At 34.7% G+C, this 13,827-nt stretch overlaps 1 protein-coding gene across 2 annotated transcripts in view; it reads right to left on the minus strand.

Annotated features, from left to right (window-relative positions):
• Nucleotides 1-13,827, minus strand: part of NFAT (nuclear factor of activated T cells 3) — a 317,259-nt gene that overhangs the window by 206,076 nt on the left and 97,356 nt on the right. For both annotated transcript variants that reach the window (XM_090396732.1, XM_090396722.1), the window contains exons 4-5: nt 9,090-9,280; nt 4,074-4,255 (exon numbers count right to left, since the gene is read on the minus strand). In XM_090396732.1, coding sequence (XP_090252858.1) covers nt 4,074-4,255; nt 9,090-9,280 — 373 coding nt within the window. The remainder of the gene's footprint in view (nt 1-4,073; nt 4,256-9,089; nt 9,281-13,827) is intronic.

Raw genomic sequence — 13,827 nt, forward strand, 5'->3', positions numbered from 1 at the left:
CAAAGAATAATTACATGGCCATTCACAGAATTTTGAATATGAGCTCAATGAAACTCCTTCACTTTCTGACTCTCTGTTAAATACAATTCTGAGAGATAACATCAGAATTTCCAATACTAAACAAACTGAACACAGCATTCAGCTGAAGGTTCTGCAGTTTCACTCTTAGATGATAACTTTCTTTTGCACCACTTATGTTATTCTTTTTGCTCATTGATTCATTCTGTCATATTTCTCAAATTCCTTAAAAGATAATAACGGTCATTAAAAGGCCTCACTTAACTAATATACTTGCATCCTCTTTCTTTTAGGGTTACATGGTGGTCAGAATTCATAATGAAGAATTATGGAGACACAACACACGTTAAAATATTTACTTTACTTAACATTAAGAAAGTAACATCATTCGACATTTCGACCTCCATATTGAGGCATCAGGAAGACATATAATTGTACAGTATACAAGCTACATAACACAGTACTATACAAAAGTAAGAATGAATCTAAATGTTTGTTGATCATTTACCCTAGCCTGACCTCTGGTGAAAAAAAAATGAAATAAATAAATAAATTAATTAAAAAACAAAGAACTACATTAAATAATTTCTAGTCCTCTCATATTGAGATTTTCTTCTGTTTGGGGTAGTTCTGGTTGTTATATGGGTTGAAGGTAGGTCCTCCACATTCTTGAAATAATTAATCCATCATTTTTGTTCAGATTTGGATGATGTTTCAGCATGTCATAAGCTTCTTTGAATTTTCTTTCAAACCAGGTTTTGGTGCAGTGTAGGGACTTGGTGCCTTTCCACTCAATTCTGTGGCATGTTTGGAGTGTGTGTGTGTGTGTGTGTGGTCTGATAAGCCTGTTTTACCATAGTGGAGGTATTTAATGTGGCATTTGTGTTCATCTTTTCTGATTGGGATGGTGAATCCTGTTTCCCCTATGTAAGATAGGTTACAGGTACACTGAATTTTGTAAACCCCTGGGTGGGCCAGGTATGGAAGAGGATATTTGAAAGAGCTAAGTAAATTTCTTAATTTTGCCAGGGGTCTGAAGGTTGTTTTAATGTTGTATTTAAGTAGTCTTTCTATTTTTTTCTGAAATACCCCTAATGTAAGGTATGGCTATGGCATTCTTGTAATCTTTTTTGCTTTTAGTGGAATTTTTATGGAGGAATTTGTGAACTTTTTTTATTGTAGCCATTTTTTACAAATGTTTGGTTAATAATTTCAAATTTTTGGTTCAGAGCTTATTCATTGGAGCAATCGATTTCAATGGTGAATTGGATACATTTGTATTGTATGTTCAGGTGGCTTAGGAATATATGTATTTAATGTTTTGCAGCTGTGGGGTCAAATGGGGCCTCCAATTTAGAACACAAAATATGAATAGAAAAATCATATATATTAAACTCTAATAAACAACTAAGTTACAATCTAACCAGAGCAGAAAAATTGGCCCTTAAATACTTAAAAAATAATCCAGCCATCATGATTACAAAAGCAGATAAAGGTAATGCTATGGTTGTCCTCAATCGGACAGCATACCTGAAAAAAATTAACCGATTGGTATCCAACCACAACACATACCAAATGGTGAACTACAATCCTAGAAACCGTATAAAAAAGAAAACAACTGAATTAATCAAATCAGTGATCACTTGGTCAGAGGAAACAACAAAAAAACGAATACCACATTATGCCTGCACTCCCAGAATTTATGGTCTGCCAAAAATACACAAAACAAATATGCCACTATGAGCAATAGTTGAAGGAACTGACAGTCCTAATTATCACTTAGCCAAGAAATTAGCGGTCACACTCAAGGAGTTGGTTGATCATTCTCCCCTCCTATATAAAAAATACCCAATACTCCATAAACAAGATTAGAAACATCACACACTCAATGACAAGATTTATTAGCTTTATGTTGATGATATTTTCGCCATTTGGCCCTACAGCTGCGAAACATCAAATACATTCTTAAGTTACCTGAATAAACAACACAAAAGCATCCAATTCACCATTGAAATCGAAAACAACAACTCTCTTCCTTTTCTAGACACACTCATCACGTCTTCGCTCAGACTGCCTCTTCTTCACAGTCTTCCGCAAACCTATACACACACACACACACACAGGCCAATACATACAATAAAACCACATCTAACACAAAAACTAGGAGTTATCAGCACCCTCAAATACAGAGCCCTAACAATTTGCTCCAGTGAACAAGCTCTGAACCAAGAATTTGAAATTATTAATCAAACATTAAAAGTAATAAAGATTACAGGAATGCCATAGCCATACTTTACATTAAGGGTATTTCAAAAAAAATAGATAGAACACTACTTAAATATAGCATTAAAACAATCTTCAAACCCCTGGCAAAATTAAGAAATTTACTTAGCTCTTTCAAAGATCCTCTTCCATACCAGGCCCACCCAGGGGTTTACAAAATTCAATGTACCTGTAACCTACTGTACATATGGAAAACAGGATGCACCATCCCAATCAGAAAAGATGAACACAAACACTACATTAAATACCTCCAGTATGGTAAAACAGGCCTATCAGACCATGCACTCCAAACATGCCACAGAATTTACTGGAAAGGCACCAAGTCCCTCCACTGCACCAAAGATTAATTATTCCAAGAATGTGGAGGACTCATCTTCAACCCATATAACAACCAGAACAACCCCAAACAGAAGAAAATCTCAATACGAGAGAACTTTAGAAATTGTTTAATGTAGTTCTATTTTTTATTTATTTTTATTTTTTCTGCCTGAAGTCAGGCTAGGGTAAATGATTAACAAACGTTTAGATTTCTCTTACTTTTATATATTGCCATGTCATGGAGTTTTTGTACATATGTATGTTTTCCTGATGATGACCTCAATACAGAGGTCAAAACATCGAATTTTACTTTCTAAATGTTAAGTAAAGTAATTATTTTAACATGTGTGTTGTGTCTGCATAAATTCTTCACTATGAATACTTACGTCCTCATTTTTCTGATGTAGGCATGAAGAATAATCACTCAGACAATAGGAATACATTAATTTGAGCAGTTCCAATAAAAGGAACTTTACTGCGCATTCCATCTTCCTCTATTTTTTATTTTTTTTATTTCAGCCCATACACACACAGTGCCGTCCCGTGGGTAGGAGGCGTCCTTGTGCAAAACTTTTTCAGCACCCCCATAAAATAAGTTTCCATGAAAAATTTTACTTTTTTTAAAAGTACAAAACAGTTTATACGCATACATAAAAATAAATTTTATTTAACAGTAGTTGAACATTGTAATCACTAAAATTCATTAATAATGAATTTTTAATAATAAAAATTTTCAAAAATGTTTATTTTGTTAACATATAAATACACAGAATATATATATACACAGAATATATATATATATATAAACAAAAATTACTTTTATTTTAATATAAAAAGAAATATTATTACATAAAGATAATTTGGAGATATACTTTTAACTATATAACAATTAGGCAACGACTATCTTTGCTCCTAAGTTATGAACTTAGGAGCAAAGATACAGGAGGCAAGGTTGAGATGGTTTGGTAATGTAATGAGGAGGGAGGAAGAGTATGTGGGAAGAAAGGTCATGCAGATGGATGTGCATGGGAGGAGGAAGTGCGGGCAGCCAAAGAAGAGATGGAGGGATTTTGATGGTGGAGGAGGACTTGGGATGAAGAACTTGGATGTGGCTACAGCCCAAGACAGGAGGGTATGGAGAAGACTCACTAGAAATAGCAATCCTACTTAAGTGGGAAAAGTTGAAGAAGAAGAATATATAACATACAAATGTATATATTTGTAACATAAAACATTAGTATTATGTTGCAAATGATAAATTAGCTGGTTCTGTAGTGCATAATCAAAAAAGAGTGTCAAGTTTAACTGCTGTAATAATAAATGACATAGTACTACACATTCTTGTATAGTGGTTATTATTATTATTTTCATTATTATTAGTATTATTATTATTTTCATATTTCATAACGAAAAGTGCAAACTGATAAATGAAATAAAGGAAAAGAAAAACTTACTGCAAAGTATTGATGCTGAAGCTACTTGAAGTGTTTCGATCATATTCCCTTTGGAAGGGAAGGACACACGAAATACTATACGGCATCGTGTGCTTCTTTTTTTACTCCGTGTTCCACCACATTGCAAAAGACGTTGCTCTACATCAACATTTCGTTCCTTTAAAATGCCAACACAGTCACAACTGAAATCAGTAAGTAAACTGATGAGTTTATTTGCTAATAACAAATATAACAGCTTACACTTTGATATTAAATTTTACAACCACAGTTTATTAATAGAATATCTAGGTTTAATAGTTGTTAGTATTAGGTACAAATGCATTAACTACTTTTGTAGACCTATTATCAGCAGTATCTTCTGGGTGGTATAATAAAGAAAAGCTACAAAGTAAAACTCAGATAAACCATTAGAATAGTAATCAAAACAAGATATATTTTGATATGTAGTACTTCTTAGCCATCACTTTGCAGATGGCTGTTGGAAAAGTTAAATTTCAATCTGTTTAGAGATCTGATTAATAACTTCCAGAAATAATTTAAGATGAGACCCTGGTTTCTGTTGAAGGAGCCATGTGAGTGAAGATTCCTTTGTAGACCATTAGTATATGAGAATTTCTAAGCTGTAGCCACTAGCATAGCAAACAGGAGAGAGAGAGAGAGAGAGAGAAGGATGATATAATTGAGATTTAAAAACTTCTGAAAGGGCTATAGAGAATTGATGGAAGGTGGGGAAAAGATGCGAGGGTATTCTTGGAAGTTAAGAATGAATGCTGTTAAGAAGGGGATGGGGGCTAGATTTTTCTCTCATAGAATGGTGCGTGATTGGAATGGATTGTCATTGGATGTTGTGTGTGCATGCAGCATGAATGAATTCAAGAACAGGTGACAGCTGGTGGAAATAGTATGGAACTCATTAAGGTCTCTCTTAATAATAATGAAATGAATGACGTAGCATTATATTATATTTAAAAAAATTAAATTAATTAAAATAAGGGGAGATGCACTACTGCTTGCCATTTATGAGGATGAAACTCTCCCAAATCTTAATAATAGAGAGGCAGTCATACTAATTTAAATTTGGGAAGTGTAGAAGTGCTTTAGAACTCACTTTAAATAACTGCTCCAACTTAAACCTGCACTGATGTAAAAGGCAAGTATTGGTCCATAGGATATCATCATTCATATAAAATTGGTGTTCTTGTCATTTTTCAACAGAGCGTCCTGTTTGTCCAAAGTACAAGCAGAAGCATTCACACTGAATCTGGTAAACAACAGGGAGAGAGAGAGAGAGGACTGTTTATCTTTCATGGATGATAAGGGAGATTTTGTTCTTCTTCTGCAGCTTCTCCCACTTAAGTGGGGTCACTGTTGATGATGAGTCTCCTACACATCCTCCTGTCTTGGGCTGTCACCACATCCAAGTTCTTCATCCTCAAGTCCTCTTCTACCAGCTCCCTCCATCTCTTCTTTGGCCACCCACGCTTTCTCCTTCCTTGCACATCCATCTGTATGACCCTTCTTCCCACATATTCATCCTCCCTCCTCATCACATGACCAAACCATCTCAACCTTGCCTCCTATATCTTCGCTCCTAAGTTCATAATTTTCACTGTTCCCCTCACATAGTCATTTCTCAGACGATCCTTTCTGGTCACACCACACATCCACCTAAGCATTATCATCTCTGCTACTTCCATCCTGCTGATGTTATTTTTCCTCAGGGCCACAGTTTCAATAGCATATGTCATAGCTGGCCTCACTACCTGTCCTATAGATTTTGCTTTTCAGATTGATCGGCACCCTCTTATCGCATAACACTCCAGCCATCTCCCTCCAGTTCCTCCAACCCGCTTGTATCCTGCATCCCACTTCCTTCTCGGCTCCTCCATCTTCCTCCACTGTTGAACCTAAGTATCTAAAGTCCCCCACTTTCCTGATGACATTTACTTCCAGCTCCAGGTCTGTCTCCTGGCCGCCACCCACTGTGCAACACATATACTCTGTCTTACTTCTGCTCAGTATCATACCTCTCTCTTCCAGCACGTTTCTCCATCTTTCTACTTTAGTTCCCACTTCTTCTCATGAATCTGCACACAGCAAGATGTCATCTGCATACAACATTGTCCAAGGCGCATCTTCTCTCACCTCCTCCATCACAATGTTAAACAGAAATGGACTTAATGCTGACCCTTGATGCAAGCCAACTGTTACTTGAAAAGACAGGTCCAAACACTTGTCTTCACATTTCTGTACATCTCCCGCACCAACCTGACATATTTCTCCGGAACTTTCTTCTCCCTCAGACACCTCCAGACTTCTTGCCTTGGCACTCTATCATATGCTTTCTCCAGATCAATAAATGCCAGATGTAGCTCCCATTGTTTCTCTCGAAACTTTTCCATCATCTGCCGTAACCCAAAGATAGCATCTGTTGTTGATCTACCAGGCATGAAGCCAAATTGTTCCTTTGCAATCTCTACCTCCTTCCTTAATCTTCCATCAAGAACCCTATCTAGGATTTTCATTGTGTGGGACATCAGCTTTATTCCTCTGTAATTTTTAAAGTCTTGTGCATCCCCTTTACCCTTGTAGATGGGGACAAGAGTACTCTCCCTCCATTCCTCGGGTATATTTTCCTGTTGGCAAACTTTCATGAACAGGTCCCACAGCAGGTCAATTCCCTCTTCCCCCAGTGCCTTCCATGCCTCCACTGGAATCCTGTCGGGGCCCACCGATTTTCCATTCCTCATCCTCTTCATAGCCTCCATCACTTCCACTCTACTGATGTTCTGCACCATCCCTTCAGAAGGCTGCCCATCTTTTCTGTGAGTCTTTGCATTTTCCGCATTCAAAAGGGAGATTTTGTTGATAAAAGGGAGATTTTGTTGAGAAAAATGTAGGAACTAAATTGTATCTTTTCAGGATCTTAGAAACTGTCTCAGAGATGCCTGCAATGTATAGGATAGGGACTCACCATACAGGTCCAAGTAAATTTGGACCTTAATTGTAACCACCCACTAGGTGTCATTCCAGCACATGGCTCAACACTGTAAATAGGATTAATTTGTTGTTCTAGCTTCACCTTGTGATTATGCTGATGCACTGATGATGACTAGTTAGTTTCTGGTAGAAATATTTACAGTAATAAAACTATTATATTGTTGTGAATGCATGTCTAAAACTTTATTATGTCGCAAGTGCTATTAAAAACTTGTAGGAAAGCTATGCGATATGTAAAAGTAGCTAAACAAAAGTTGTAGGAAGATTTTTGCAAGAATACTATGAAAGAACAAACTGTTTTGGATGTATGGGGGGGGGGGACAAGCTTCTTTTAGAAGCTTGTCCCCCCACATGCATCAAGAAATAATTTAAGATTATTTCTTAATGAAAATGTGCAGAAAATGTATTCAAAAGTTTTATATGCTTCAAAGTTAATGAGTACAAAAATTAGAGTGCTAAATAGTAAAAAAAAAAAAAAAAAAAAAAAACCTCATGAAGATTTCTCAGGTTTAAGGAGCGATTCTGAACCAGTCTTCAAAGTAGTAATTTGGAAATAACAATTTTCAAAAATGCTTATATACATATGGATAGCGATCACCAATGTGAATTCTGTCATTCTCCTAGCTCGCCTCTCCACCTCCAAAACATGGACAGTGGAGGTGTTAGGAGAAACTCAAGTGATTGCTCCTGATAGTTTAAGGGCAGTGCATCGAGTTTGGCACTGTGGTGTTCTTATTAGGCTGCTACCTTGTGATATTTCCTACTTTATGAACAGACTGCTAGCTTCCTCTCCAGTCATACACTGTGGATCATGGTGAATGGTTTCATCAGATGTTTCAATCAGTGCTGGAGTATCCTTGGACTCTGTACTTTTCACCTGCACTCTTCTTCCTATAGATCAGTGATCTCTGACACCCAATTCTATTCATAACTTTCTTGATTACAGTGCCTTTCCTTTCTCCAAGCCTTGTGGTGATCAGGTTATTTAAGCTTCAAAAGAGATTCTATGGCCAATGCCTTAGACACCAATCTCCTTACCATTCTCAAACTGGTTGAGGATAACGATAACCTTGTCAATTTTAATGCCCCTGAAATGCAATCCTGTTTCATTTCTCAGAAAGAAAAAAAAAATACATAAAACAAATAAATAATAATAGCATGCTTTACTCTTTCACTTATGACAATATTCTGCTGTTTCAAACTGAGAAGAGAAAATTGGGATCAGATTTAGACTGACTTTTACATCTAGCCTATTGGCACAGATATATCAGGTCCATGGCCTGTTTAGCCTCCAAAAAAGGCTTGGTATTCTTTCTGGTATTGAATAGTACTCTCAGGCTCAACTGCCATTTGATAAATCTCAAATCTTCCCAATCTTAGAATGCTATTCTCACATTTGGGGTGGTAGTGGCGGTGCACCAGGGGCATCCCTCAGAGTGCTTGATTGTATTCAGAGGAGAACTATTTGCTTAAATGATCAACTCTCTCTCTCTCTCTCTCTCTCTCTCTCTGACTCCCTTAAATTATTTTCCCATAAATGCTCTGTTGCTGCATTATGTCTTTTCTATAAGTATTCTGTGAACCATGTTCAGGTGAACTGATCACTACCATTCCTCTGTGTGAACAAGGGCTGCTATTGATCAACACTCACATGCAGTTCAACTTCAAACTGACTGAACCAACTTTTCATTATTCTCCTTGATTCCCCCCCCCCCCCCTGCCACCACACATTTACTTTTTGGCTCTTCAAGAATGATATCAATAAATTCTTTCTTTCTTCTCTCTATTTTCTTGTTCCCATATGGCACTGTTGTATCATAGGTCCTGGGACCTTTCATGTGTGTGTGGGGGGGGGGGGGGAAGAAGTTGATATAAAAACAAAAGGCAGAAAATGTATTCAAAAGTTTTATATGCTTCAAAGTTAATGAGTACAAAAATTAGAGTGCTAAAGTGTAAATATATATTTTTTTTTTTTTCAATAAAGCAGTCAATGTTATAAATCAAACATGAACATACTTAACAGTCATATCTTTCTCAGGAAGCATATCTGTCTCCAAAACTGTTGTTCCATCTATTTTTTTTTGTGAACATGCTGTTGAATTCTTTCCATAAATCTTACTTGCTTGGTAGAAAAGATGAGGCTGTATCTTGCCCTGGTCAGTCCCAATAAATATCTGCATTTTCACTGGCTTACCATATCCAAAGAGCTATATAAATAAAAACATTGAAGGCTATGCTTAAATAGCTCAATTCTAATTACTTAATTTTGTATGAATATTTTCAGAAGTTAATACATTGAGGCAGTGACATAACCTATAAATCAGATAATTTAAATTTAAATAAAGACTGGAATTAAAAATTACAAAAATATAATCAACAAATTATAATTATTAGCTGTTGTGAGTAAAGGCTTTACGTATAGCAACCAAACTGTCATTCCTTTACAACAATGTGAATGAAAATTTGAATGTTTTCATTTACTTCTGCCCAAATTCATGCTGGATTTTTTGTGATATGTTTGAACATTTAATAAGAGATTAAGTCTGTTATTCATCACTAATCTTTAGATTACTAATTTCAAAAAATAAACATACCAAATAATAAACATTAAGTGAGAGAGAGATGTATGCAAATTATTTTAAAGATTTTTTAAGAATCTAAATATAAATTAACTGATGGAAACAAAAATAATTAAAAATGAAACCATTAAAACAATGTTTTAAATTTCAAACTCTATGCCAGAAGTAAAAGATGAAATGACTAATAGTAAAAAAAAAAATGTAAAGAAGTTCATAAAATATTACAAGCATTTTTATTATATAAGTGGAGGTATGCTATGGTTATGCATGCTAGTAAATCAAGATTGCATTCAACTAAAGGTCAGCTTATAGCAAATTGGAACATTCTCTTAAAATAAACAATTAGGGACTTCAAGTTTAATAGAAATATGAATTAAACTTGCAATTACCTCTCAAGTATATAATACAAAGTAAAAGTTATATATTTCAAAAATATGTGAAATGACAAAGGATGAAACTAATATTTAAAATTTAGGACTATTTATGATGCCAATAAGTTTCATTAAACTTCTGCTTGCTAAGTCTGAAAACAAGTCAAAATAGAACGATTCAATTAAAAACTATAAATGATAAGCTGCTGTGTTCTTGTTAATTTCATAATTCAGTTTCAAATTAAATTATTGCATTTTTAACTCAAAAAGCTGAAAAGCATACAAAAATATGAGTGCATAAAATGGGGAGAATACATTTCAAATCACAAAGAAATTGAATTATTTAAGTTTGATAAGAGTAAATTAACTAGACTTTTTTTCATATGTATGCATGCAAGTATATAAATGCTAAAAATAATAATCTAAAAAAGAAATCCCTATTAGATGTAACAATTTTAAAATACATGTAATTGAAACTGTACTAAAAGAAGCAAGATTTTTAGATATAAGGAGAGGCTACTTAAACATAGAAGAAAGGCTCTCTGGAAGAAATTACTAAACATCTTCAGTATAGGTGAAACATCTACCCAACATCCATCCCAATCAAAGGAAGATTTAATAATATCAATCCATAAGAAAGGCATCTAAACAACCCAGGAAATTACAGAGGAATCATATTACTTCTTACAACTCTAAAAATATATTTCTAAACCAAAATGAAACTATACATATATAACACCTCTTTTATGCAAAAATCGAGAAAGTTTCTTGAAAAATAGCAAGTGCAAAGAAACACTTTTTTGCTGTTTCTGGTGGCCTTAAAAAGGCCATCAGAAACAAAAATTTTGTGTTAATCAATGCCAATATTCGTTGTTTTAAGGATACTTGCGACATAAGACTGAATGATATAATCACGTAATCACAAGAAAGATATTTATTTAACCAAATATTTCGGTCTGGAAATAGCAGACCATCGTCGGTGGTATTACAAGAACAGTTTAAAAAATATACAAGCTAGAATACTAACAATAGATCGTTGAAATTAGAACATGCCGCGTGATGTTATATCACTAAGTATGAAACGAAATATTTTGAAGTAGAAACATGATTGAATTTGCTATAAAAAAAAAAAAAAAAAAAAAAAAAAAAAAAAAAAAAAAAATTAATGAGTAATCTTGATTAGGCTTTCCCAGATTTTTGATATAGATATGCAGTCATTACGATTCAGGTTGGGATGATGGAGCAAGGCCTCCACGCTTTCCTTGAACAAACGTTCGAACCTATAACGGGATCTATGTAAGAGGCGCGTTTTGGACCAAAGGATGCTGTGGTCAGTTTCAATCCCGTGTTGAGCCAAACCAGACTTTTCAGGTTTATTGTGAAGAATGGATGATTGATGTTCTTGGATTCTTTTTTCAAGAGAACTACAGTATACAGGAAACCAACATTCACAGGTCGTTATATTCTGAAAGAATCAGCCCATCATCCATGTCATAAAACAGGAATTATAAAATGTCTCATCAAAAGAGCCAAAACTAATTGTTCTACTTTTGATTATCTACAGAAAGAACTTTCTACTATCCAGCAACACATGAAACTCAATGGCTTTTCTGAAAAAAGTATTCAACGTCTTCTTACATCTTATAATCCTCCACAAAACAACAAAGATTCAATACGTCGAGTACCTATTCCTTATATCTCCGGTATTTCAGAACCTATCGCAAGAATTTTGAAGAAATATGATTTAACAGCTACGTATTCTCCTATTAACAAATTGTCTTCTCAATTTCCTTCTCCTAAAGACAAACGCTCAACTTTATCTCTTCCTGGAGTTTATCAAATTCCTTGCAACTGTGATCTCTCTTACTTTGGACAGACTGGACGTTCTCTTGAAAAAAGAATCCAAGAACATCAATCATCCATTCTTCACAATAAACCTGAAAAGTCTGGTTTGGCTCAACACGGGATTGAAACTGACCACAGCATCCTTTGGTCCAAAACGCGCCTCTTACATAGATCCCGTTATAGGTTCGAACGTTTGTTCAAGGAAAGCGTGGAGGCCTTGCTCCATCATCCCAACCTGAATCGTAATGACTGCATATCTATATCAAAAATCTGGGAAAGCCTAATCAAGATTACTCATTAATTTTTTTTTTTTTTTTTTTTTTTTTTTTTTTTTTTAATAGCAAATTCAATCATGTTTCTACTTCAAAATATTTCGTTTCATACTTAGTGATATAACATCACGCGGCATGTTCTAATTTCAACGATCTATTGTTAGTATTCTAGCTTGTATATTTTTTAAACTGTTCTTGTAATACCACCGACGATGGTCTGCTATTTCCAGACCGAAATATTTGGTTAAATAAATATCTTTCTTGTGATTACGTGATTATATCATTCATACCAATATTCAGCCAGTCCCAAACCATCTACATTAGAAACTAAACGCCCACATTCTTCAAGAACCAGAAAATTTGTACTTTGGTTCATACATATTGATAATGTATGAACTTCAACCTCATAAAGCAAACAAATATCTAAAAATTCTAATCATCACCGCAAACCAAAATTCATTTTTATAAAACTCTCAATCAAGCCATGTTTACATATGGCCCCCCAGATATGACATGAAACATCACTACTCAATACCATCAACAGTTTTGAAGTAACATGCCTTCAATTAGGATAAATGGCATGGACATATCCCCAATAATGTGATTCTTAAAAAAAAAAAGAGTCAGCAAAGACCTACTCCCCAACATAAATAATTAGGAAGTAATTTGAGGCATTTGAAACACTAACTTAGATACTCACCATTTACCATATTCATTACTCTTGCTCTCTATAGGCCAGCAAATCAAAGTAGAGAAATTCCATAAAAGCAGTTCTGACAATGCAATAAATGAGTAAAGCTCTTTTTGTAGATGAGACTCATGTATTGACAGAGAATTAACAGATGTCAAAAAATAGAGATGATGATATTGACAGAAAGATTGAGAACACAATTGGAAGCATACCTTGCAGACGAGCAAGCGGATTTAGGAAAGATAGAACTACAATTCAACAGATTTTGACAATGCGGTTAATAGCAGAGAAAGCTAGGAGAAAAAACAAAAACATATATTCTTGCTTTGCAGATTTTCAGAAGGCATTTGACAGTATCGACCAGAAAGTGACATTAGCAGTGCTAGAATCCTATGGAATTGACAGAAAACTAATAGATTTAAAAGTAGATTTTAAAAAGTAGATTTTAAAAGATGTTTATAAGAATGCAGTTGCAGCAGTTAGAACAGGTGATGATTTGGGGAAATGGTTTAAAACAAGCAGAAATACTAGAGATCGGAGTGGGGGGGGGGATCCAATATCACCAAGCATTTTTATCACACATTTAGAAAGAGAAATGGATAAAATGAAGGAAGATGCAAAAGGAATATCAGTGCATGGGATGAGATTTGCAGGTGACATTGTTATTATTGAAGAAGATGAAAGAGAACTACAAAAAATTGAAACTGTTAAATGAGAAACGGAAAAGATTTGGATTTGCTATGAACTGGGAAGAAACAAAGACAATAGTATTTGGTGAGAAGAACTTGAAACAAAAGATACAAGTGGATGGAAATGATATAGAAAATGTAGAATAATTTACATATTTAGGAAGTAAAATAACATATGATTCAGACTGTAAAAAAGAAATAAAGATCAGGATTCAAAGGAAGAACAAATTTGAAGGCTATGGATAACATCTGGAAAAGCAAAGTGATCAGCCTGCAAACAAAACTAAGAATACTGGAAACATGCATC

Source organism: Typopeltis vanoorti, chromosome 1 (genome assembly GCF_054136105.1).
Source record: "Typopeltis vanoorti isolate ZY-2024b chromosome 1, IOZ_Tvanoo_1.0, whole genome shotgun sequence".
Lineage (NCBI taxonomy): Eukaryota > Metazoa > Arthropoda > Arachnida > Uropygi > Thelyphonidae > Typopeltis > Typopeltis vanoorti.